This window comes from Lithobates pipiens, unplaced genomic scaffold (genome assembly GCF_037356315.1).
Source record: "Lithobates pipiens isolate NorthernLeopardFrog02 unplaced genomic scaffold, aLitPip1_a1.2 Scaffold_1, whole genome shotgun sequence".
In the NCBI taxonomy this organism is placed as follows: Eukaryota; Metazoa; Chordata; class Amphibia; order Anura; family Ranidae; genus Lithobates; species Lithobates pipiens.
Window position 1 is genome coordinate 97,359,914 of NW_027507685.1, and position 27,952 is coordinate 97,387,865.

The window sequence follows — 27,952 nt, forward strand, 5'->3', positions numbered from 1 at the left end:
GAGTAGAAGGAAGTTGTGAGGCGACAAGATCGTACTAGGCTCCGTTACCTGGGAAGACTCAGGGAACATGCACGAGAGCGCATCCGCTTTGTTGTTCTTGGATCCGGGCCGGTACGAGATATGGAACTGGAATCTTGAAAAGAAAAGCGCCCAACGGGCTTGACGGGGTCTTAAGCGTTTGGCAGTCCGCAGATATTCAAGATTCTTGTGATCTGTGAATATTGTGATGGGATGAGTGGCTCCTTCCAAGAGGTATCTCCACTCCTCCAGAGCGAACTTGATGGCCAATAGTTCTCGGTCGCCTACATCATAATTCCTCTCCGGTGGGGTCAGCCTCCGAGATGCGAAAGCCACCGGGTGTAACAAAGCTTTGGGCCCTTGTCGTTGTGAGAGGATGGCTCCTGTGGCTGTCTCGGAGGCATCTACTTCCAGTACGAATGGTAGTACTGGATCGGGATGCCGCAAAATAGGAGCTGAGGTGAACAAGGTCTTTAGTTTGGTAAAGGCTTCTTGGGCTTCTTGAGGCCACTGAAATCGGATGTGTTGGCGGGTCAGCTGAGTAATGGGGGCGACTATTGAAGAGAACCCGGCGATGAATCTGCGATAAAAGTTAGCGAAGCCTATAAACCTTTGGACGGCTTTCTTATCCCTTGGAGCAGGCCATTCCAAGATTGCCTTGATCTTTTGGGGATCCATGGAGATGCCCTCGGTAGAAATGACGAATCCTAAGAATTGAACTGTAGTTATCTCAAATTCACATTTCTCCGCCTTAAGGTACAGCCGATGTTGTCGGAGGATGGTGAGGACTTTCCGCACATGGACCCTGTGGAGTTCAAGAGAAGCAGAGAAAATAAGGATATCATCTAAATATACCACTATAAAATCATCAAGATAGTCTCTGAAGATATCATTTACTAGATGCTGAAATGTGGCCGGGGCATTGCACAGGCCAAAGGGCATAACAAGATATTCATAATGGCCGAATCTTGATCTGAAGGCTGTCTTCCATTCATCCCCAGCACGGATTCTAATGAGATTGTAGGCCCCCCGTAAGTCCAGTTTGGAAAATACTTTGGCAGATCCTAAGCGCTGTAATAACTCAGGGATGAGTGGAAGTGGATAGCGATTTTTGATTGTGACTTTATTAAGTTCCCTGTAGTCAACACATGGCCTAAGGGATCCGTCCTTTTTTCCCACGAAGAAAATACCTGCCCCTGCTGGTGAAGAAGATGGGCGAATGAACCCCTTTTCAAGATTTTCATCAATGTAGGCTTTGAGAGCCTTTAGTTCAGTCTCGGATAAGGGGAATATTCGTCCAAAAGGGATCTCAGAGCCAGGTAACAGTTCAATGGGGCAATCATATGGTCTGTGTGGTGGTAGACGGTCAGCCTTCTTTTTATCAAAGACATCCTTAAACTCGGAGTAGACCTGAGGAATGTTCTGAAGGTGATTAGTGGTGGGGGCCACGGTCATACAAGGAGCTGGAATGGAAACAAAACAATGCTGCATACAGTAGGCGGATGTAAAGGACACTTCCTTCTTGTTCCAACTGATCTGGGGATCGTGAGCCTGCAACCAAGGAAGTCCCAGGATGATAGGGAACATGGGAGATGATATGAGATCAAAGCGTAGGAGTTCTCAATGGCCTGAGTCTGTAATAGTAAGCAAGGGTAGTGTCTCCTGTGTTACTGGACCTGAGAGTGGCAGAGATCCATCAGCTAAATGGACTAGAAGGTGTGTCGCTTTATTCTGGCTTGGAATGCGTAGTTGCTGTGCAAGGGAGATGTCCAAAAAGCAACTACATGCCCCTGAGTCAATCACGGCTGGGAGTGGGATCTTCTCTTCTGCCAGCTGTAGGGAAACAGAGAGAGTTACATAAGTTTGAGCAGGACCAACACTCTGGTAGTTCATTATACACCGTGGGGGCAACTTACGGGGTCTCACAGGACAGCTGTGAATGAAATGTCCAAGCCCCCCACAGTATAAGCACAGATTGGCTTGGCGTCTTCGTTGTCGTTCTTCTGGGGTGAGACGAGGACGGACCAAACCTAGCTGCATGGGCTCCCCTTCCGAAGCTGAGGGACCTGAAGGAACCGGGATGGGCGGATACGGGACAGTGGCCTTAGGAAGCATCCAACTAGGCCGAGAGGCCTGGAGGCGTTCGGAGCGCCGCTCGCGCATCCGTCTGTCCAGTTTTGTGGCCAACTGGATTAATTCCTCCAGGGAGGCAGGAGTCTCTACTCGGGCCAACTCGTCCTTTAGGTTCTCGGAGAGCCCTAACCTGTATTGATAACGCAGGGCCGCCTCGTTCCAGCCAGTGTCAGCTGACCACTTGCGAAACTCAACGGTGTAGTCCTCCATAGGTCTTCTCCCCTGTGAGAGAGCATGCATTGTAGCCTCAACCGTGGCAGTACGCTGAGGGTCATCATATAATTGTCCCATGGCCTCAAAGACGGTGTCCATGGAGTTCAACAAGGGGCTTCTCTGTTCCATAAGGCTATGGGCCCAGGCCTGGGGTTCCTCAGCCAGAAGAGAGATAATAAACCCGACCTTGATGATCTCCGAAGAAAAGGTCCTGGGTTGCAAAGCCAAGTACAAGAAACATGCATTTTTAAAAGCTCTGAATTTCTTTCGGTCGCCTGAAAATCGCTCAGGCGTGGGTACTCGCGGTTCGGGTACTGTCATCATCATACCAGGTGGAGGCTGGACATGAGGTGTGGAGGCATCGCTGACTGAGGCCTGCGTAGGATTTGTGGGTGCCGGAGCTGTGGCTAGTCGCTGAAGCCTGCTGTCGATCTGTGCATAGCCATCCTGTAGTTTCTGTACTGCTTCTGTGAGTGCAGAGACTTGCTGGCACAGGACTTCTAATGGAGAACCCGCTCTGTTGGCCTCTGTCATGGCTGGTTTGTACTATCATATAAATGTACTCACCGAGGCCAAGATGCCGAGAGCGGTCGCTGTTGCGACTCGGCGCAGACCACCCCTGAAGGTGGCACAGAGGGTGGTTGCACCAAGAGGCACAAGCTACCAGTAGGACAGTCACTTGCTAGAAGGTCAGCAGGTAGCTTGAGCAGAGCTGAAGGTGATGTCCCGTGGGAAGGTCCAGAAGCAAGGTAACAAGTCCGTAAAGCAAAGAGAGAATCCAGGAGACAGGCCAGGGGTCAAACACAGTCCAGACAACAAGTACCAGGAATGCTGAGACAGAAGGATAATCCAAGACAAGCCAGGGGTCGGGTCAGGAGAAGATTAGCGAGGTTGATGAGGCAATCCGGGTCAAAAACAAGTAATAGAGATCACAGGAACACACGTGGGAAACACAGGAAGCTGAAGACAAACCAGCAGTGGGTCAGCGAGGGGTCACACCCTGTGTGTGTGTGCTTGTGTGCTTTCGTTTATCCCTGTTGCACACAGCTGTGCGCCAGAGCGCTTTACCTGTGCGCATCCTATGACAGAAAGTGTCGTGTTGCCATCACATTTGAAGGCGAAGCTGTTATTTGCAAGTAAAGGGAGGTTGGTAAGACAACTTTGGGTTGTGGTTTGGTAGATACAGAAGTGTCACAGGGGTACATCTGTTGGGATAGACCATGAGATTCATGCTCTAGAGACATGATGGTGGGGAATGGTCATGTTGCCACTGCATTTGAAGGTGAAGATGTTCTTTGTAGGTGAGTGGCTGTTTAACAGACAACAGTGTGTTGTGGTATAATATATAGGCAAGAGTCACAAGGGTAAAGGTATTGGAAAGGACCATGAGATTCATGTCCAAGGGAAGAGTTTCTACCACATTTGAAGGTAAAGCTGTTCCTTGTAAGTGAAGGGATGTTGGTCAAACAACAGCCGGTTCTGGTATAGGAGATGGGAAAGGGTCATGGGGAGCAGGTATTGGCAAGGGCATGTGATTTATGCTCTAGAAAAACAGGTGGGGAAGGGCCATGTTGCCACCACATTTGTACGCAAAGATGTTCTTTGTAAGTGAAGGAATGCTGAGCAGATAACAGTGGGTTGTGGCATCGTAGATGGGGAAGGGTCATGGGGGTACACATATCAGGAAGGACCATGAGATTCATGCTCTAGGGAAGAAGGGAAGAGTTGCCACCACATTTTAAGAGTGGGGGGAAAGAGTCATGAGGGTACAGGTATTGGGAATGGCCATAAGATGCTGTAGAGAAAGAAAGGTGGGGGAAGGGTCATGTTGTCACCACATTTGTGGGTGAAGCTGATCTTTGTAAGTGAAGGGAGATTGGTGAGATTGGAGTCATAAGGGTATAGGTATTAGAAAGGATTTATGTGCTACAGACATGGAGGTGGAGAAGAGTTTGTTGCCACCATGTTTGAGGAAGAAGCTGTTCTTTAAGTAAGGGAAGGTTGGTGGGACAGTAGCAAGTTGTGGTATGGTAGATCAGGAAGAGTCATGGAAGTACAGCTATTGGGAACATGGACGGGTCAAGGGGTGGGCAGGAGGGAAAGTTGCCCTGGGCACCGTGGTTTCATGTGAGGTGGGGGTGGGGGGCACTGCAAAGAGATTGGGGGGAGGGAATTTGTGTTGGGAGGGAGAATTTTGGGGGGCAGCAGGGGATAATAATTGTTATGGAGGAGAATTTTTTGGGGGGGGGGGGTTATTTAGGGGGATTTGTGTTGGGAGAGGAGATGGAGGAAGAGGATTTTGGGCTAGAAGGGTGCTAGATGAGGTGATATGGTAGGTGTGGGAGGGGAGGGGTCATGCTAGTTTATTTTAGCTAGGAGGGGAAATGTGGGGGTATTGGGGGTATCTGTACTGGGAGGGGGGATTTGGAGTGAAGTGGGGAAAAAGAATGTGTACTCAGAGGGGAAATTTGAGGGGTAGAGGTTTTGTGCTGGGGGGATTTGAGGGATGGAAAGAGGGATTTCAGCAGGGAGGCAGATTTGTACTGGGAGGAGGGGGATTATGCTTAGGGGGTAAGCATGCAGATTAGTGCTTGTTTTTTTTGGGGGGGGGGATTTCTGCTGACATTTATTGCTCATATATCTTGGTGGGCGGGGCGGCACTGTTTGGCATTTCTGCCCTGGGCTCTAGATGACTTTGTCCCGGCACTGATTGGGAAGGACTATGAGATTGGCGGCACAGTGGTGTAGTGGTTAGCACTCTCACCTAGCAGTAAGAAGGTCACTGGTTCAAATCCCAACCATGACACTACCTGCCTGGAGTTTGCATGTTCTCCCTGTGCCTGCGTGGGTTTCCTCCGGGTACTCAGGTTTCCTCCCACAATCCAAAGACATGCAGGTAGGTTAATTGACTTCTGGCTTCTGTCCAAAATTGGCCCTAATAGGTGAATGGGAACCTTGTATTGTGGGCTCCTTGAGGATAGGGACCAATGTGTGTGTAGCAATGTACAGGGAAAGGGACAATTGTAGACACTCAGGTTGAACTGGATGGACTGGTGTCTTTATTCAACCTAACTAACTAACTATAGATTCATGCTCTATAGACAGGAAAGTGGGGAAGAGTCATGTTGCCACCACATTTGAGGGTAAAGCTGTTTTTTGTAAGTGAAAGGAGGCTAGTGAGGAAACAGCCCAGGTGTTCCATCTGCCAGCAGCAGAGGACTACAGGGGGCAAGTCATGAATGTGCAATTGAGGGTCTTGCTGCTCCTCATAAGTGGGCTTTTCTACCATCTCATGTTTACTGGTTGTTTTTCACCACCTGAATATGTACTGTGGTATTGGGTAGCTCCACATATGCTTTTTCCTGCCAAAATAGATGCAGTATTGTCACATGGGAGGCACAGTGGTGTTGTGGATAGTACTTTCGTCTAGCAGTAAGAAGGGTTGCTGGTTCAAATCCCAACCACAACACTACCTGCCTGGGGGTTGCATGTTCTCCCTGTGCCTTCATGGGTTTCCTCCCACCCTCCAAAAGACATGCTGGTAGGTTAATTGGATCCTGTCTAAATTGTCCTTAGTATGTATGATTGTGAGTTAGGGACCTTAGAGTGTAAGCTACTTGAGGGTAGGGACTGATGTGAATGTACAATATATATGTAAAGCGCTGTGAAAAATTTATGGCACTATATAAGTGTCAGGTCACCTTGAGGCCAGGTGACAGATGCACACCGTAGGGATCAGGAGTGCACCGCAAGGTTGTGGACTCTACAGCTGACTGCTGCGGAAGAGAGTCAAGGTGATAAGGAAGGCAGGGCCGCCTGAACACCAAGACTGACCCCACCGGGGTTAGAGCGTAAGATTCCCTGGGGCATGGAGTCTAAGAGCCAGCAGGTGTTCACCAGAGCCTCTAGTGGTGAGGATGGACTGGGCTGCAACTGGCTCCAGGTCGCGACCCCCAGGGTCCCCCAGCTCACACCCACAGTAGGCAACAGGAGGATAGGGATAGTGAGGGATAAAGCCAAGGTCGGGGCCACAAGCAGACAGGAATAGTCAGGGACACGCCAAAAGGTCAGGATCACAGGCAAACAGGGATAGTCAAGGACATGCCAAAATCGGTAACGGAACAACAGAAGAGCACACGGCAGGTAACAGGAAGCCAAACACACAAAGGTTGATCAGCAGGGTTGGCCTGCAGTGCACAGGTTAATATAGAGTTCTCTGATAGGAGCTAGGGTGTATGGCTTCCTGTTACCAGAGGATGGTCTCTAGAGATGGAGACAGGTAAGCAGACAAACTCCCCCTTCCCCGCCTGGAGCCAGGTTTAGAGGGGAACTTCAAATGAAACTTCCTCAACAGACGAGGTGCAAAGACCTCGGAAGCCGAAATCCACGACCTCTCCTCAGGACCAAACCCTTTCCAGTGCACGAGGTACTGGAGAATGCCTCTACAGAGTCGGGAATCCAAAATTTGGCTAACCTCGTACTCCTGATCATCCTCAGAGACTGTTGCTACGGTAGAGAGAGGACGAGAGAACTTATTGAGGACTAAAGGCTTCAGAAGGGCAACATGGAAGGAGTTAGAGATTTTGAGGCTTTTGGGAATCTGGAGCTTGAAACAAAACGGATTCAGTTTAGAAGTTATGGTGTACGGAACAATGAATCTTGGGGCAAATTTAAGAGAAGGAACCCGGAGTTTGATGTTCCTGGTGGAGAGCCAGACTTTGTCTCCTGGCTGAACAGAAGGTGGCTTACGCCTGCGATGGTCAGCAAAACTCTTGAATTTGTTGGCAGCTTTCTGGAGGGAATCATGAACGTCAGCCCACATGGAATTGAATGATTCCTGAACAGTAGCCAAAGCGGGAATGTCAGAAGAACAAGTCATAAGAAGAGGGAGTTGAGGATGTCTTCCATAAACAGTGACAAAGGGTGTTTTCTGAGAACTGACGTTGACATGATTATTGTGGGAGAACTCAGCCCACGGTAATAGTGATGCCCAATCATCATGATGGGCTGAGACCAAGGTACGGAGAAACTCCTGATTAACTCTCTCAGTCTGGCCATTGGATTGGGGATGATAAGAAGAGGTAAAATCCAAGGTAATGTTAAGGAATTTGCAAAAGGCTCTTCAAAAACGAGAAGTAAACTGCACACCCCTGTGTGAAACGACATGAGAAGGAACACCATGAAGGCGGAAAATCTCTCGTACAAAAATGGGAACCAAGGCAGGGGCAGAAGGGAGACCAGGAAGAGGAACAAAATGAGCCATCTTGGAGAACCGATCGATTACCACCCAAATGGCCGTATTATTCTCCGACAGTGGAAGATCAGTGATAAAATCCATAGCGATATGAGACCAGGGCTGCTTAGGAATGGGCAAGGGCATGAGAAGACCAGCAGGGGCTTGAGTGGAAGATTTAGACTGAGCACAGACGTGACAAGCCTTAACGTAGTCTTTAACATCCAAGCGGAGATTAGGCCACCAGTAGTGACGACTGATGAGCAGGAAGGATCGGAGTAACCCAGCATGACCTGCCACCTTGGAATCATGTCCCCAACTAAATATCTTAGCTCTTAGCTCCGTGGGAACAAAGGTCTTGCCAGGAGGAATTTTTGATTCCAGGGTGGTAGAATGGGCAACAATGCATGAGGTAGGAATGATTGGCTCAGGATCAGGGGTGGACTCCTCGTCCAAAGTGTCAAATGACCTAGAGAGCGCATCAGCTTGACCGTTGCAGGAACCAGGTTTGTACGTAATCGTGAATTTAAAAAGGGAAAAGAAGAGACTCCACCTGGCCTGTCTGGGGTTCAGACGTTTAGCATTCTGTAGGTACTGTAGATTCTTGTGATCAGTAAAGATCGTTATGGGGTGAGGGGAACCTTCCAAGAGATGACGCCACTCCTCCAACGCCAATTTAATTGCGAGAAGTTCCCGATCACCAACGGCATAATTTCTCTCTGCCTGAGAACATTTATTGGAGAAGAATGCACATGGTTGACGTTTCTTCTCAAAGAACTGAAGAAGCACAGCTCCCACCCCCATCGAAGAAGCGTCTACTTCAGTAAAAAATGGGTCCCCAGGATTTGGTCTCCTCAAGAGAGACCCAGAGACAAAGGCCTGTTTCAGATCGTAAAACGCAGAGACAGCCTCGGGAGGCCAGTCTTTGGCATTCGCACCCTTCTTGGTCAAAGCGATAATAGGCGCGGCAATGGAAGAGTAATTCCTTATGAACTGCCTATAATAATTTGTGAAGCCAAGAAAGCGCTGTGTGGCCTTGAGGCTAGCGGGAAGGGGCCAGTTGGTAATGGCTGAGACCTTTCCGGGATCCATGCGAAGACCTGCACTAGAAACAAAACATCCCAGAAACAGGACCTCAGAACATTCAAAGGAACATTTCTCCATCTTGGCATAGAGATTGTTCTTTCTAAGGCGCTGAAGTACGGTGCGTACATGGTTTCTGTGAGCAGGCAGATTTTCGGAAAAGATGAGAATATCATCCAGATAGATGACAACAAACTGGTACAATAGATCCCTGAATATTTCATTGACAAAGTTCTGGAACACAGCTGGAGCATTACACAAACCAAAAGGCATAACCAGGTATTCGTAATGCCCATCCCTAGTGTTAAATGCAGTCTTCCATTCGTCACCTTCCCGTATTCGAATGAGATTGTATGCACCTCTGAGATGCAACTTAGTGAAAATGGAAGCCCCCTTCAACCTGTCGAATAGCTCAGATATTAGAGGTAAGGGGTATCGGTTTTTAATAGTCACTGTGTTTAAACCTCTATAATCGATGCAGGGTCTGAGGGTACCATCCTTTTTGGCAACGAAAAAGAACCCTGCTCCTGCAGGCAATGAGGATTTCTGGATGAAACCTCTCTCCAGATTCTCGGTGACATACTCAGACATGGCCTGGGTCTCTGGAATGGACAGAGGGTAGGTACGACCCCTGGGCAGGGTTGCTCCAGGGACAAGGTCAATAGCACAGTCAAAAGATCTGTGGGGAGGAAGTACCTTAGCAGACTTCTTACAGAATACATCCCGGAAATCGCTGTATGCCGTGGGAAGATCAGACGATACGCATGTGGTAGCAATGGGAAGTTTCCCCTTGGGGGTCACCTTGAGAAGACAGGATGAGAAACACGAAGGACCCCAAGCCAGGATCTGCCCAGAGACCCAGTCCACATGTGGCGAGTGGAGCTGTAGCCAAGGAAGGCCCAATACAATGGCGGTAGAGGCCTTGGGTAGGATGAGGAAGCAGATCCCCTCCTGGTGGAGAATCCCTACCGACATCCTAATAGGTAGCGCCTGGAAACGGATAGGGCCCCCTGGGAACACAGTACCATCAATTGCCGAGACTACCAGTGGAATAGCAAGGGGAGAAAGGGTAAGCTTCATAGAAGAAGCAGTTCTCCAGTCCATAAAAGTCCAGATATGCTAGGACCGATTGGGGAGAAGTGCCTACATGGAGGAACACCAGAAGAAAAAGACGAGAAGGTGATGTTTCTGGGTCCAATACTCCACCTTCCAAATGTATTAGACCCGAGCATTTCCTGGACGAAGCGAGCAGGAGTCACGAAAAATGACACTTGTCCCCACAATAAAGACACAAGCCCAGAGTTCTGCATCTAGCATGTTCTTCGGGGGTTAGTCTGGTCCGGCCCAGCTGCATGGGTTCTTCAGCAGACAGAGGATGCTCCACAGGGCGACGGGGAAAAAGTTCAGGCTGACTAGGACCTAGGGGGTGCTGGCGTCTTTTTTCTAAGGACCTCTCCTGGAAACGAATGCCAATCTGATTGCATAAGGAAATTACATCGTCCAGACCGGCAGGGATAGCTCTTCCTGCTAATTCGTCCTTCACTCGGTCAGAGAGGCCATGTAAAAAGGTTGCGACCAGGGCTTAATTGTTCCAGCTCAATTCAGCTGTGAGGATACGGAACTAAAGCGCATATTGTCCCGCTGAACAAGATTCTTGGCGAAGGTGTAAAAGGGCACTAGCCGCAGAAGAAACCCGAGCTGGCTCCTCGAAGATATTACGAAAGAGCTTCAAGAAGTTGAACGGGCTGGAAACCACCGGATCATTTTTCTCCCACAGGGGAGCAGCCCAGGCTAAAGCTTCACCGGAGAGGAGGGAAATGATATAGGTTACCTTTACCCGATCAGACAGAAAGTTTTGAGGCTGGAGTTCAAAATGAATGGTGCATTGGCTGAGGAAGCCCCTGCAGGTCTTGGAGTCCCCATAGAAACCAGACGGAGCTGGCAGTAATAATGAATGCGTGGATGCGACTGGTGCGATAGGTGCAGCTGCTGACTGTACTTGAGGCTGCAGGTTCGGGGTTCCCAAGGAAGCCTGTAGCTGCTTGAAGCGGGAAGCCAGATCTTGAAGGAATCGCATCACCTGAGTCTGATTAGATTCCTGGGTCTCGAGTCTCCGAACTATGCCCTGCAAAGGATCGACTGCAGGAAGTGGCACGTCAGCCGGGTCCATGGCTGATCAAACTGTCAGGTCACCTTGAGGCCAGGTGACAGATGCACACCGTAGGGATCAGGAGTGCACCGCAAGGTTGTGGACCCTACGGCTGACTGCTGCGGATGGGTGTCAAGGTGATAAGGAAGGCAGGGCCGCCAGAACACCAAGACAGATCCCACTGGGGTTAGAGCGTAAGATTCCCTGGGGCGCGGAGTCTAAGAGCCAACAGGTGTTTCCCAGAGCCTCTAGTGGTGAGGATGGACTGGGCTGCAACTGGCTCCAGGTCGCAACCCCCAGGGTCCCCCAGCTCACACCCACAGTAGGCAACAGGAGGATAGGGATAGTGAGGGATAAAGCCAAGGTCGGGGCCACAAGCAGAGAGGAATAGTCAGGGACATGCCAAAAGGTGAGGATCATAGGCAAACAGGGATAGTCAAGGACATGCCAAAGTCAGTAACGAAACAACAGAAGAGCACACGGCAGGTAACAGGAAGCACAAAGGTTGATCAGCAGGGTTGGCCTGCAGTGCACAGGTTAATATAGAGTTCTCTGATAGGAGCTAGGGTGGAGCCATGCCAGAGGATGGATTACAAAAGCAGTCAGGTGAGGATCGGCTGGTCTCTAGAGATGAACACATGGAGACAGGTAAGCAGACAAACTATTGCAAAACCATGACAATAAGTACCTGAAATAAATAAAAATAAATAAATATATCAAAGAACACTGAGATAAGGTTTTGACCTTTACCTATCAATTGCTAGCCCAACTTTAGCAATCGGCTTAGCATCCCGTGAGACTCTAAAACTGTGGTCAATATTTTGTAGGAGCTGGAAGTGGACTTTCCATTGTAATTGACATCTCATTAGCCTCGGCCCCAGAATCATGCCAGTACTGAAGTATTTCCAGTACTTAAAGCTGTTTACTAGATGTCATATGGATTTTGTGTTGTCTTCTTAACACCAGGAGACACAAGGTTTAGGTTATTTTTAACTTTGCTGATTGTCGCAATGGTAATTCTGATCCTACAACACTTGCTAAATAATTTTTTCTCCACTATTACAAAATGTTACTTTATGAGTCGTATCTTGGACACATTGCCTTAAGTTATTACGGACTAATGCTGACTAATGCTGTGATTGTCCGGAGGAAATGCTGCCAATGTGATGTATGTTTTGTGTATAATGAGATGGCCATATGTCTCTTAGTCACACGCTTTCTATTTCAGTAAGTGTCATCATTACCTGTAAACACAAATGTCTTTTTGAGTTATTCATAGATTGATTGGACATGTCCGGCTGAAGTCGAAAGCCTACTTTCGATACACCATTTATATTACTGCCCCAAATTTGGCTAAAAAGCACTTCAGAATCAGAACATAGCATTGAGGTTTAAAGAGGAACTTCACTTGCCACTCTGTTATTTTTTTTTTTAACCTTTTCCTCCTTTACCTGTTATGCAGGGTTGTCCCTGATTCAGATACTCACCTGCCCAGCATTGTCTTGCTGTGATCCACTGCTCAGGTGCCACAACCTGGGTTCCGGGCCTCCATCTTGGTCCTTCTTAGCCGTCAGAAGCCAACAGCCTCTTCCGGGTTCAGGCCGCTGGCCCCTTGATGATACGCTCCAGCTCCATCCATTGGCCGCTGTGTGTTCCTGCTACTGAAGCCTCCTGGGATATATTATGGGGCAAGACGAAGAAGTTGAGGGAGCTGGGATACGTTATTCTCCCCTGGGCAAGAATGGAGGTGGGGATAGGACCGGCCAAAAATATAAAAAAAAGTAACAAATGGCAATAATGCAAGTTCTTCCACTCGGCTAGTTACTCCACAGCATCCAATAATGCAAAAGCCATATTAAGAGAGAAAGGACTCAACATACAAAAATACTGTAAAAACTCTCATATTTATTAAAAGAATAAATATTCAGGTTGTGGCACCTGAGCAGTGAATCACAGCAGGACAATGCTGTTTTCCACATTTACACATTTGAATAGCAGAGAATATAGCTGGAGAACATTTGATTTTTTCCCCATTCAACTAAACAAATTTACATGCAGTTTTGTTGGACGAACAGCTATGCAATTATTTTTATAAATACATAAATGTAACTTTAGGCTTCGTAGGGAAGTTTTCTCCTTCAAGAAGTGGAAAGCACTAGGGCAAGGGTATTCATATGCTTACTTGCCACCTTCAATAAAGAGATCACATTCTGGACAACTATGCACCTGGCTTCTGAAGGTCTGAGGGTGCCAAGGCTCTAGTATTGGTTAACGGTAACCTGTCCCCGATAGGAGATGGAGAAGAGGGGGCAGTCATACTGCTGCAGATATACCAAAGCAGCTAAGAAAATATAATCGTTATGACAGCACTCCCTACACTATGGCCCACAGGCCAGGTTTAACTGCCTAGTCGCCATAAAGTGGCCCCTGCAATGGGAATGCCCTGCAGGGCTTTATTTTATTGTATGACAGAGGGAGTTGCTGTTCTGTTACCCCATCCTGAATTTTTTTTGGGGGGGGGGGGGGGGGGTAGTGCATGAACAAGCACAGTAAAGAGTTTTACAAGGAAAATGGAAAATGATAAGGAAAATGATAGTTGCAAAAATCCTGTGTCACATTTTTTAAGTGGAACTTAACTGTAACTGAGCACTGCAAACTGAAAAGGGTATTTCCATACATTTTTAGTGTTTGAAGCAAACTCTTACATCCATCCATGTCTCCATGCTTTATTTTGTTGAGAAATCACTTCAAAAAACAATCCCCCCCCCCCCTTAGCCGCAGCCATCTTGAGTAAGGGCAGAAGGTTCTGCATGGTTGTGGATATCTTTGGATGTTGCTGTTGGTTTTTGGGATGTTACTTGTTGGGCAAATGGAAACCAATGGAGGGATTGGCAGAGAAAGGCGGCAGACACCCATCCATTTAAAACATTAGGTTCTACCCCACCCATAAACTGTGCATTCCTTTATTCACCTGCCCATCACTACCCCCATCTAACCAACATCATCACCAACATCACCATCTCTATCTAACCAATATCGCCACCTCCATATAACTAACATCACCGCCTGCATCTAAACAACATCACCACCTCCTTCTGACCATCATCACCACCTCCTTCTGACCAACATCACCACCATCTAGCCAACATCACCGCCTGTATCCAACCAACATCATCACCTCTGTTTAACCAATATCACCATCTTCATCTAACCAACTTCACCACCAACACCTAACCCACATATGCACCAACATCGAACCAACATTACCACCAACATCTAATCCACATCACCACCTTCATCTAACCAACATCACCACCAACACCTAACCCACATCACCACCAACATCATCACCTGCATCTAACCCACATCACCACCTTCATCTAACCCACATCACCACCTTCATCTAACCCACATCACCGCCTTCATCTAACCCACATCACCACCTCCATCTAACCAATATCACCACCAACATATAACCCACATCACAACCTACATCTATTTAGTCCTAATCTATCCATACATCCTTGCTCTACCCCTCGTTGTTTTCACAGAGCCCCAAAATACAAAATAAGATAATAATGTAGCGATAACGATTACTCTTGTTATTGTGGATGTTGCTGTTGGTCTTTGGCAGAGAAAGGAGACAGACACCCATCCATTCAACCATTAGGTTCTACCCCATCCATGAACTGTCCATTCCTTTATTCATCTGCCCATCACCACCTCCATCTAACCAACATGACCACCTCCATCCAACCAATATCACCACCTCCATCTAACCAACATCACCATCTGCATCTAACCAACGTCTAACCAACATCACCACTATCTAACCAACATCACCACCTCTATCCAACCAATATCACCATCTGCATCTAACCAACTAACTAACCAACTAACATCTAACCAACCATCTAACTCACATCAAAACCTCCATCTAACCAACCTCATCACCAACATATAACCTACATCACCATCTCCACCTAACCAACTTCACCACCAATATCTAACCCACATCATCACTATCATTTAACCAACTTCACCACCAACATCTAACCCACATCACCACCTCCATCTAACCAACTTCACCACCAACATCTAGCCCACATTATCACCTTCAACCAACCAACTTCACCACCAACACCTAACCCACATATGCACCAACATCGAACCAACATTACCACCAACATCTAATCCACATCACCACCTTCATCTAACCAACATCACCACCAACACCTAACCCACATCACCACCAACATCATCACCTGCATCTAACCCACATCACCACCTTCATCTAACCCACATCACCACCTTCATCTAACCCACATCACCGCCTTCATCTAACCCACATCACCGCCTTCATCTAACCAATATCACCACCAACATATAACCCACATCACAACCTACATCTATTTAGTCCTAATCTATCCATACATCCTTGCTCTACCCCTCGTTGTTTTCACAGAGCCCCAAAATACAAAATAAGATAATAATGTAGCGATAACAATTACTCTTGTTATTGTGGATGTTGCTGTTGGTCTTTGGCAGAGAAAGAAGACAGACACCCATCCATTCAACCATTAGGTTCTACCCCATCCATGAACTGTCCATTCCTTTATTCATCTGCCCATCACCACCTCCATCTAACCAACATGACCACCTCCATCCAACCAATATCACCACCTCCATCTAACCAACATCACCATCTGCATCTAACCAACGTCTAACCAACATCACCACCATCTAACCAACATCACCACCTCTATCCAACCAATATCACCATCTGCATCTAACCAACATCTAACCAACTAACTAACCAACTAACATCTAACCAACCATCTAACTCACATCAAAACCTCCATCTAACCAACCTCATCACCAACATATAACCTACATCACCATCTCCACCTAACCAACTTCACCACCAATATCTAACCCACATCATCACTATCATTTAACCAACTTCACCACCAACATCTAACCCACATCACCACCTCCATCTAACCAACTTCACCACCAACATCTAGCCCACATTATCACCTTCAACCAACCAACTTCACCACCAACATCTAGCCTACATCTCGACCTTCATCTAACCAACATCACCACCAACATCTAGGCCGCATCACCACCTACCACTTAACCAATATCACCCACAGCATCTAACCAATTATAGATCTATTTAGTCCTAATCAATCCATATGCCCATGCTCTACCCCTCATTGTTTTCAATTTACTTTTGTTGTTTTCTGTCAACTGAGCCAGTTTATATTGAAAATTGGTGCACAAGGACAATTCCTTGCATCAATGTCCAGGGAAAGTCCTGTAAATTAAAAAGACACATTTGTTATCACTCACTATAGATTGTATGACATATACATAACATTGTCTAAACCCCTTTCATTTAGCCGATAGCCCCATCATTAAAAAATAAGATAATAGCTGTTGAGATCCACAAAAGCAACCAAATATATGCACCCCTAAGTGTTGGCTATTGTTTATGTTGTTGGATCTTGATATTTCAGTACAGTACTTCAAATATTATACTGTATAGTAGCAAGGCATTGCTTGATGTATACTGCTTTGTCTAAAGGAGTACTTTCGAGTGAGAAAAACACATTTTAACCACGAGTTTAAAAAAGTCTAAAGGAGCAAATCAAACTTTTTTAAACTTATCATTTGTGTTGTCTTTGTTACTTGGAATAAAATTCAACTGTAAAATAGAATAAAAGCAAAATGGGAAACTTGAAACTGGGTTACCAACAGTAAAGAAACAATTTACAAGTACAATATAACCCATCAGTGCATGGGGGCAAATAAAATGTTTAGGGACATACCTAATTATCTTTAAAATGTAACTGTATCCAGGTTATGAACATTAAAATATTTTATATATTCTTAACATGCAGTAAAAGAACTTTAAAACAAGTCCTCAATGTACCCTGTAGCTGAAGTCACTGATGTCATCCGTGTCATTCAGTGACCCAGCTAAATTAGCTGTGGAGCAATTCATCCTCAAGGTTCACAGCAGAAGCACTGAGGTTGTTTAAGTCATTTAATGAACCATCGGTGGCTCAGAATCCCTCAGTAATCTCCGTAGCTGAACCCACTGAGGAGCAATTAATCTTCAAATTTCAAAGCAGAATTATTAAGGTTGTCCAAGTAGTTTAGCAGCCCAACAGTGAATCAGCAGTCCTGGGCAGGTACTCTGGGAGGGGTCAGGGGGCAGTGGTCATGGTGAACTTAGCTGCTAAGTCACTGCTGGGAAGAAGGAGCATGGTGATCTAAATGGTTAAGTCACTGCTCAGGGTGAGAAATGGGTGAGCTTAAATTAGTCACTTTTGGGAGGGGGAGCAGAGGGAACTGAACTACTAAATCATTGTTGGGAGTGAGAGGCTGGGTAAACTAAGCTACTGAGAGGACCAACTGAAAGAACTCAGTACTTTCACTGTAAACGTTGAGAATGAATTGCTCCACAGTGCCTACGGCTACAGAGGTTAGTGATAGCTTCTTTTAAAGTTCAGCCACTGCTTGTTAACAATGTGTAAATACTTGAAAGTCCGTAGTCCGCAGTTACACTTTCTTTAAAGTTTTTCAAAGGGAAGCATGTGGGCATGTGAAGAACTAGCTAAGACACAGATGATCATTTGCATTCTAGATAAAACATATTTTAGATGAGCCTTTCTCAACAACTCTTCCAACTCAGAGGAACCCTTAAAACAACTTTCCAGTCCCAGGGAACCCCCTGCTAAAAATTACTATATCTACAACTCATGATACCTTAGTGTGATGGTCAGTGGGAAGAATGCTCCTTATACTTGTGGTCATTGGGAAGAATTACCCCCTTACAGATAGCTAAAATTATCAATGGTGTCAGTGGAAACTTATTTAAGAGGCAGATTTTGCTGACAAGAACCCCTAGCAACCTCTGGAGGAACCCCAGGGTTCAATTGAACCCCTAGTAACCTCTGGAGGAACTCTTAGCAACATCTGGAGGGACTCTAAGGTTCCATGGAACCCCTAGTAACTGCTGGAGGAGCCCTAGGGTTCTATGGAATGCCTAGTAACCTCTGGAGGAACCCTAGGGTCTCATGGAACCTTTAGCAATCTCCGGAGGAACTCTTAGCCCTTGTACACACGATCGGAGATTCCGACGGAATGTGTCCGATCGGATCGTTTTGTCGGATTTTCCGACTGTGTGTGGTCTGCATTGGACTGTTTCCGTCGGAATATCCATCGGACCAAATTTTCCAACTTGGCAGAAATATTTTCCGACAAAATGCTCCGATCGGACATACTCCAATCATGTGTAGAGAATTCCAAAGTGCCACGCATGCTCAGATCGAATTCCTACATCAAAGCTATTGGCTACTAGCCTGAACGTAGTCCCATCGTAACAAAATTACGTCATTACGTTCTGAAAGATTGGATTTTCCGACAACTTTGTCCGACCGTGTGTATGCAACAGTTTCGGACAAGATCCGTCAGACAAAATCCGATGGACAAAATCCGACAGATTTGGTTGTCGGAATCTCCGACCGTGTGTACAAGGGCTAAGGTTCCATGGAACCCTATTAGAGAAACTCTATTAAAGAGTGATAGCTACATTGATTTTAGGAAGATTGGCAGAAGAGTAATTAAGAAGTACAATTTAAATCCCAAAGTTGTAGTGGATGGGATATTCTCTCACCTGATTATCTCTCTCTTTCTGTTGATTCCCCAGTAGGCAAGTGGGTAGTCTTGCCTACTTTTGGTGAGAGAAGTCATGACCATCAATTGCAGCATTTTGTAGAACTTCACACACAGTAGTAATATCCATTTCTTGAGCATCCATTTCTTGACCATCACCAGTCTTTTGATGTGCAGTGTTGTACTAGACCTCAGGTTCAGTGTTTAGATTCACCATATGGATTGAATCCAAGACAAGTGTCCACATCTCCCATTTCCTGAAAATCATAATAAAGAGTTACATTTGCACTACTTATAACGTGAATGATAAATAGAAAAATTAAAAAGATTTTAAAAAAGTGGAAAAGTTGGAAATGGAAGTAAAAAAAGAAAATATATCAAGACAAAACTTTTTTCTTTTGTTTTGTATAGAGTAGTGAAGTGTTAGAACCTCTGGCAGGTCTTTATTACTGGACTCAATTAATCTGTTCATGCCTGACACAATTATGTCAAGCTAGATGGTGCTTGTAGGGCCACCAATGATTTAACTTTGGCCAATTCAGCTGGAACTGGACAAAATTTGAGTCACCTATATAAAGTTTTACTATCTCTATTTGTCCTGATGTTTATCAGCACTGGGACTGATAGTGAGGGAACATCTAAACTTTCGTCACCAGGAACAGAAGGAAAAACTTTTAAGGAGGGCACTTTTTCCAGTGACCTCTACCTAAAAAAGTATTTCCTTCCTACAAGACAGAAAGTGAAGGAATATGTCTCCAATGGGACACCAATGGTCACAAAAAAGCCTGACAAGGTTTTAACCCTTAACTACTCCATTCAAAATGAAAATAAAATTGGCTTTTAGATATGCTTTAAAGAGGAACACCAGCTTTCCATATAAATACAGAACTCATGTAGCTAATGTCCTCCTATATGCTGCCTTTCTTAGTCTTAGTCAGATTTAAGATACAAATTTGCTGCCCCATACATGATCAATTTGAGACCCTTATTGGCTAGGAGCACAATGCAGTATAGGATCCTGTAACATGCAACCCAAATTACAATTTGGAAGTTTTTCCTCCACTTCCCTCCCGAAATCGGCTCATAAAGGAGAAGAAGACTGGAGTGGTCAGGTGGACACAACTTTTAACCCAATTAAAGATATTTGATGATGGAAAAAAGGTGAACCTGGGTTGGAAAGAATATTTCTAGCTGGAGTTCTGCTTTAAAGATGATATAAAAGAATTGAAACGAGAAAAAGAAAGTTTATAAAAAAATGAAATTAGAAAAACTGTTGAAAAAAGAACAGAGAAAAATGAAGAAAACGTATAATTACCTATCACCCATCCATCAGACAGATGTCCCTTCTGGTACAGAGCAGACTAGAAATAGAGGATTTTATGACAGCCGTCTGGGAAAACAAATCTTCTGCCCTTGATGTGCTGGTTGAAGTCATACACACCCGGGACATTAAGAGCATAGAAGCTCTTTCTCTGCTGTGGAAATGCTCTTCACAGTTGGATGGTTATCCAATGCAGATACTAATTCAGGAAATAGGTCTTAGCAGTGAGTCATTCGTAAAAGCTGGTACTACCAAGCCTTGGCTTCCTGCAACTGTGCGCTAATGTGAAGAGAAAAGCCCAACTTTGATGACTTCCACAGTCCCTGGACACACGTTCTGGTGACATGTCCAAATGACTTCCGAAATCTCAAACTCTTGACTTTGGCCTCCTGAAACTGTGTATTAATACAATGAGAAAAGCACTGTGTTGAAGGAGGACCACATGGTTTTCTGCATACAGTGCCAGGACAAGGCTATAGAGCCCAGAGCAAACATGCCAAACTGTGCCCCCCCCCCCCCAAGATGCATGAACATTACATGTCGGCATGCTTACCCCCAATCATAAATTCCCCCTCCTCCCAGGACAAATCTGCTCCTTGCTGCAATACCCCCTCCCAGCACAAATCTTTGCTCTTAATCCCCCCTCCCAGCTCAAATCCTCTCTTTCTTCAAATTGCCCTAGCACAAATCCCCCCGCCCCAAAAAAAACACTACTCATACTACAATTCCTCCACTCCTCAAATTTCCCCTCTGAGTACATATCCTTTTCTCCCACTCCATATCCCACTCCCAGCATAAATCCCCCCCCCCCCACATTTCCCCTCCTAGCACAAAATGCCTCGATCTTCCCTATTAGCACAAAAATCCCCCCCCTCCAAAAAATTCCCCTCCTAGCACCAACACACCCCCCCCCCCCACCATATCACCTCTTATAGCACAAACACCTCAAATCCTCCTTCTAGCACAAATCCTCTTTCCCTCCTAAAACAACTCACCCCCAGCTGCCCCCTAAAATCCCCCACCCTAAAACATGGCTTTAGATTGACCTGCTTGTGGGACCTGGATACCTACAATTTGAAAACTGCCTCTAGAAAGAAAAAAAAGAAAAACACTGCCAGTGACTCTGCCACACCTTGAATATCATGGATGTGCTCTGTATGAGATTCCAGCTCTTCTACAAATCAGTTGCACAATCCCTGGACATCCTTCCCGGTAAAGCAGTCCACCTTTAAAAACTCTTGACATTGGCCTCCTTCAACTCTGGACTAGTGTGAAAAGAAATGTTCTACAGTGAATGAGGACCTTGGTGACTGATTCTAGAATATAGTATTGGATTGGTCTTCTTATGCCAAGTACCTGGATACCTACAAGTTAAAAACTGGAGAAAAAATGCAATGCTGCCAATCACTGCCATAACTTGAAGAGCAGAATGTGCTCTGTAGGAGATTCCAGTTCTTCCACGAATCAGTTACACAATCCCTGGACATCCTTTCTAGTAAAGCAGACCATCTTAAAATGCCTCCTACAACTCTGCACTACTGTGAGGAGAAATGTTATATGGTGAAGGAGGACCTTGATGACTTACTGTAGAATATATTTATGGTTTGATCTTCTTATGCTAAGTACCTGGATAGCTACAAGTTTAAAACTGGAGAAGAAATGCAATGCTGCCATAGAATATGGTTATGGATTGTCTTCTTATGGCAAGTACCTGGATAGCTAGAAGTTGAAAACTGAGGAAGAAATGCAATGCTGCCATAAAATATGGTTATGGATTGGTCTTCCTATGCCAAGTACCTGGATACGACAAATTGGAAACTGGAGAAGAATTGCAACGCTGCCAATGACTGCCAAACCTTGAAGAGCATGTGTGCGCTGTAGGAAATTCCAGTTCTTCCCCAAAGCATTTGAAAAGTCTTTGGACAGTCTTTGAGGGTCTTGCAGGGTCCATTTCTAAATGTTGCCTTGAGAAAGAGACCCTACAAGGCCAGAAAACATTGTTTTCCTGTTCCTTAAGTGTCACTGTCATCACAATAAACATGTGAAATGCTTCTATTTAGATTGCTGTTCCTCGAAAGATAAAAAGATAATAGCCGCACTCCAAACTTAGCTCTTCTTGCTGTATTTATTTGACCTCCACCCAAAAAAAATAAGCATACTTCCGTGAGAGCCGGTTCACACAGGGGCAACTCAGGATCCGACTTCAGGTCGCCCCTAGTCGCTTCAAGTCGCGCTACATGTAAAAAACTATGTAAGTGAATGAGAGCCGTCTTAATGCACACTACTGAAGTCCCTCCGACTTCAGAAAAGGTTCCTGTACTACTTCTATCCAACTTCTAGGCGACTGGTACCCATTGATTTCAATGGAAGTCACCTCTAAGTCGGTTCTCCATCTATATTGAGGCTACAATGTCACCTCTCGCAGAATAATCAGCTCTCGAGAGGGAACTCCGCGCCAAATTTTAAATAAAAAAACGGCATGGATTCCCCCTCCGGGAGCATACCAGGCCCTTAGGTCTGGTATGGATTTTAAGGGGAAGCCACCCTATGCCGAAAAAACGGCGTGGGGGTCCCCCCAAAATCCATACCAGACCCTTATCCGAGCACGCAGCCTGGCCGGTCAGGAAAGGGGGTGGGGACGATCGAAGAAGGAAGAAGGACAGAGGAGACCGGGCTCCTCCGCTAGTAAAAGAGCTGCAAGAAGACAGTGGAGGAGCCCGGGAGAGGACCCCCGGAGAGCGGGAGACAACGCCGGAGAGCGGAAGAAGAGGCTGGACACCGGGAGAAGAGTCCGAACAGAGTGGAGAAGATGGAAGAAGACCCCCGACATCGGAAGAAGACCCCCGGAGCTGATTAATAAATTACTTTAAAAACATGTGTTGTTTTTTTTTTTTAATTGACACTTTTTTCCCCCAGGTGAATAGGTAGGGGTACGATGTACCCCTTACTCATTCACATAGGGTGGGGGGCTGGGATCTGGGGGCCCCCTTATTAAAGGGGGCTCCCGGACTCCGATAAGCCCCCCCGCCCGCAGACCCCGACAACCAACGGGTAGGGTTGTCGGGAAGAGGCCCTTGTCCTCATCAACATGGGGACAAGGTGCTTTGGGGTGGGGGGGGGGCCGCAGGGCGCCCCCTTCCCAAAAGCACCAACCCCCCCATGTTAAGGGCATGTGGCCTGGTATGGTTCAGGAGGGGGGGCACTCGCTCGTCCCCACCCCCTTTCCTGACTGGCCAGGCTGCGTGCTCGGATAAGGGTCCGGTATGGATTTTGGGGGGACCCCCATGCCGTTTTTTTGGCGTAGGGGGGCTTCCCCTTAAAATCCTTACCAGACCTAAGGGCCTGGTATGCTCCCGGAGGGGGAACCCATGCCGGTTTTTTATTTAAAATTTGGCATGGAGTTCCCTCTTAAAAGCTTATTATTCTTTGATTGGCCATGGCCAAAGTTGCCTGGCCTGGGGCGACTTCAAGTCGTGTTGCAAGTCGCCCCAAGTCATGTTGAAGTCACTCCAAGTCGCGCTGTTATTTATATTCGGGTCCAAGTTGCCTCCAAAAGTTGTGCTGGAAGTCGTGTTGCCCCTGTGTGAACCGGCTCTGAAGCGTTTCACTGTCCCTTGTTTTCTCCCCTATCTTTGTGAGCAACTGGGACACTCAATTTCTGTATAGTAGGAGGAGCGACTCTTGAGTGGTGCTATAGATCTGGGTATGTTTCTACTATTTGGCATGCTGGTCACTTTGAATCTTTGCAGTCAGTTCTGGAAGATCACTATCTATGGCATGGGTGTCCAACCTGTTACAGCCTCCAGCTGTTACGGAACTACAAGACCCATGAGGCGTTGCAAGGCTGACAGATGCAAGCATGCAAGGTATGATGGAAGTTGGCTCCCAAAGGCAGAGGCATGATGGGACTTGTAGTTCCGCAACAGCTGGAGGGCTGAAGGTTGGACAGCCATGGCAAGGTTGGAGCCCGGGCTGAGGCTATCATACACCTTCTTACTGGGTTTTGCAGAGATGTGCAACTTCCAGGACTTTTCCCTTTTCCATTAAGTATTTGTTTTTTATGTTTTCAAACACAAGGAACAGGGAAAAGGGTGGAGATGGCGATTGGTGTACAGAACCTAGATTCAGGATTTAACCAGTCCCAGTCCTGGCCAAGTCTGACATTTCTGTCTCAATATGTAAAAATCTGTATTTTTTTGCAAGAAAATTACTGTACTTATAACCCCCCTCAATTTTGTTTTAAAGCAGAGACCCTGCAGAATAAAATGGTTGTTGAAATTTGTTATGTTGCATGATATTTGCATAGTGGTTTATCGACACAAATTTTCAGGAACAATACACTTTAACAGGTTTAATGCGCACAAACACAATATAATACCCAATTTTTTGGCATAAAAGATAATGTTACACTGAGTAAACAGATACCAAACGTGTCACACTTTAAAATTGAATATGCCTGCACCAAACTACAGTACCTAAAAATCTTCTTAGACACTTTAAAAACCTTTATAGGTTACCAGTTTACAGTTACACAGGAAGTCTGATACTAGAATTATTGCTCTCACTCTGACGTTAATGTAGATACTTTGCATGTGTGGTGCTATCGTCGTTTACATATGCGTGCGTGACTAACATGCACATTTGTATTTGTGCATAAGACAGGAGGATAGGGGCACATTCATTTTTTTTATTTTTTATTATTTATTTAACTTAATTTTTTTTTAAACTGCACCTTTAATTTTTTTGTGGATAAACTTTATTGCTATCACAAGGGATGAACAACATCCTTTGTGCTAGCATAAACCATGACATGGCCTCTTTTTGGAGAGATCTGGGGTCTATTAGACCCCAGATCTCTCCTGTGGCCTCCAAAACATCTGTTCAAACCGGGATCGGTTTGATAGAATGCTTTCACAAGACGGTAACGGCTTGTTTACATGAAACCAAAACTGAAAATGACGAAGTCCTTGTCACTTCTTGTTTCTGACGTCATACAATGGGAGGAACAACATTCCTTGTGGCATACCTCCCAACATGTTGAGCTGGGAATGAGGGACACCTACTAACAAATGTATGTGGGCATAGGACATGCCCCCTGCTACACCCCCTTAAAGGAGAATTAAAAAAAAATGGTTAATTAAATCCACAAGGACTTTTTTTATAACGCTGCAATTCCTTCATATTGGCGTTTATAATTTACAAATGCAGCAATTTAGAGTTTGGATGAAAGGTTTAGCACTGGGAAACACTTTTTGAAAGATAAAATATATACAACTATATAGATCAAACCAAAATGAGAGACAAATGATGGGGAACGAGGCACAGAGGAACATTGTTCCAAATCAGGGACAGTCCCTCGAAATCAAGGACAGTTGGGAGCTATGCTTGTGGTAGCATAAACCATGACCGGTCCTCTTTTTTTGGAGAGATCTGGGCTCTATTATACACCAGATTCCTCCTCTGGCCTCCAAAACATCTGTTCAAATCGGGATTGGTTTGATAGGATGCTTTCACAAGCCCGTAACGGCTTGTTTACATGAAACCAAAACTGAAAATGACAAAGTTCTTGTGACTTCCTGTTTCTGACATCATACAGTGGGAGGAACAACATCAGCTTCTCTCACTGTGTCCAGGGAAGCTGATGCCGGCAGCTGCTTTAGAGGTGGGGGGGACCCCCCTTCAATCGCCATGGTCGCAGCCTCAACCATGATCCTGGTATAACCACTTAAACCTTAGGCCAGCCTTTCTCAACCTTTTCAACACAGAGGAACCCTTGAAATAGTTCTCCAGTCTCGGGAAAACCCTGCTAAAAATAAGAAATCTACAACTGATACATTAGTGTGATGGTCAATGGGAAGAATGGTCCTTACACTTGTGGTCATTGGGAAGAATTACCTCCTTACATATAGCTAAAAAGACCAATGGTGTCGGTGTGAACTTATCCAAGAGGCAGAAATGGCCCAATGCTGAAGGAACCCCTAGCAACCTCTAGAGGAACCCTACGGTTCCACTGAAGCCTGGTTGAGAATCACTACCTTAGGCCATTTATAAATGGCCTAAGGACTGGAAGTAGTTAATAAAATAATTTTTTTGTGGTTAATAAAATTTCCAATTTCCAAAATCTGTATGGAATTTTACATTGCACCTACAGCATGTTGGAATGTAATGTATTACCACCTACACAGCTGGTAAGATGTTTAAAGAAGACCCCTTTACCAGGTCACAAACCAGAAGATCAGTTGGGTTGGGTGGATCGGTGATTATAGGCGAGCTTCTGCTTGCCACCATTCACCCCAATCTTGAGCTAATCCAGTATTGGGTTTCTTGACCCATATGTTGCAAAGCCTAATCTTGCCTTAGATCAGTGATCTCAAAACTGTGGCCTGGGGGCCACTATTCCACCAACTGACACCAATGCTGGAACATCATTTCCCCCACTTATACCATCAATGGGGCACTATTCTTCTCATTAGTATCAACAATGGGGCACTATTCCTCCCATTTGAAACTAATATTGAAGCACTGATGCCAAAGCATTCTCTATTCCCACTGGCCACAGTCTGGCCCTCCCTAAAGCCTGAAGGACACAAAAATTGGCTCTATGCTTAGAAAGTTTCGAGACCCCTGCCCTAGATGGCCAGATTCTTGTCTACACATGGCGGAAATTATTTTTAAAAAAAAGTACAACAAATATATACGCAAGTGAACAAGGTAGATATGTGTGTACAGTTTGCACAGCTGGTGTGGTTATTCGAGGGAGGAGATGAAAGTCATACCTGCCTTGATAATCTGAGGTGGAGGCAAATGACCAGTAGCTCTGTAGAAAATTCCTTTCTTAGAGTCTACTAGCAGCCGGTAATACCCTGCGACCAAACAGGCAAAACTGGTAGCTTCGGGCCAATCCATGAGCAACACCAGGGACTGGAAAAGAAAAGCAGATCAATATTAAAGTCTATGGGCATATTATTAGTGGAAGTTTTTTTTAGTAACATGACAAATGTGCAGGAATACATTTCTAATGTAGTGAAATAAAGCTCCTTTTTAAACATTAAATTGCATACTCATCCCAAGAAGCAGCCAATTGTTCGCATCAGGACTGAGGAAAGGAGTACTGAGGCAGGGTGCTGTGATTTTTTTTTTTTAGGAAGCTATGTACAGCAGTGGTTCTCAACCCTGTCCTCAAGTACCCCCAACAGGCCATGTTTTGGGAATTTCTTTTAGATATAATAGCTGTCCAAAATACCAAGCCATTGACTCTGATTTAAAGCACATGTGCAAGATAAAGGAAAACCTGCAAACATGGCCTGTTGGGGTACTTGAGGACAGGGTTGAGAACCACTGATATACAGCACCCTACCGGTCCCTCCAATGAGCGTAATCTGCCTGCACTGCATACAGAAGCAATGAAAACTGATTTTATTTCAAAATGTCATGTTGATGAGGAAAGAAAAGAATATGAAAATATTTCAATGCCCAAACACCCAGCCACAGAAACTTTAAATTCATTACAGTATGTTGAGCATACCTTAGTATCAGTGACACTTGTCTCAACACGTGCCACTCCTTGGGACTCTCTGAATAACTGGATCTTTGTCACTTGGCTGAATTCGAATAGAACTGTTGTGAGATTAGTCTTCAGGTCTATGACATGGCTGATTCCATGGCGAGGGCCGACTAGAAGCGTGGTTGCTGGCGTTTTTTCATCCTGCGATGAGCAAAGAAAAATGTAAATGAATGATAACATGTTCTCTTTTATCTGGTAAGCATGGCCATAATAATCCCTGGTGATCCTGCCATGAAAGTGCTTGTTCAGGCACTTCCTGTTATAGGGTGACAATGTGCCAGGAAGTAAAAGGAGAAACTGTGGATTGATAAGCTCATCTTTCTGTCACGCTGCTCTCTCCTCCTATCAACATGTTACTTGTACTGATTAGTTTCTGATTTGTGCTGCTTCTCCCTCTCCCAATCTAAGCTCTTCATTACAGGATTACCAAGTCTAATTCAGGTACTTACACTGCTTGCATCAAAAAATTGAGAACCACCATCCCTCTATTACATAGTACAGATCAGTGATCAGACCTGAGTCTGTAGCTCTCCTTCAAATATGTATGTC

The 27,952-nt window shown here is 45.5% G+C and overlaps 1 protein-coding gene and 1 long non-coding RNA gene across 2 annotated transcripts in view; both read right to left on the reverse strand.

Annotated features, from left to right (window-relative positions):
- The window catches only part of FRMPD3 (FERM and PDZ domain containing 3), a 241,210-nt gene that overhangs the window by 18,650 nt on the left and 194,608 nt on the right, over positions 1–27,952 (reverse strand). Inside the window, exons 13-14 of the mRNA XM_077466653.1 lie at positions 27,365–27,544; positions 26,616–26,760 (exon numbers count right to left, since the gene is read on the reverse strand). Coding sequence (XP_077322779.1) covers positions 26,616–26,760; positions 27,365–27,544 — 325 coding nt within the window. The remainder of the gene's footprint in view (positions 1–26,615; positions 26,761–27,364; positions 27,545–27,952) is intronic.
- On the reverse strand, positions 12,715–20,307 carry LOC143956529 (uncharacterized). Its single transcript, XR_013269951.1, has 2 exons — positions 18,520–20,307; positions 12,715–16,152 (listed from the first exon to the last, which is right to left on the reverse strand). It is a non-coding gene; the product is annotated as an uncharacterized LOC143956529 (long non-coding RNA).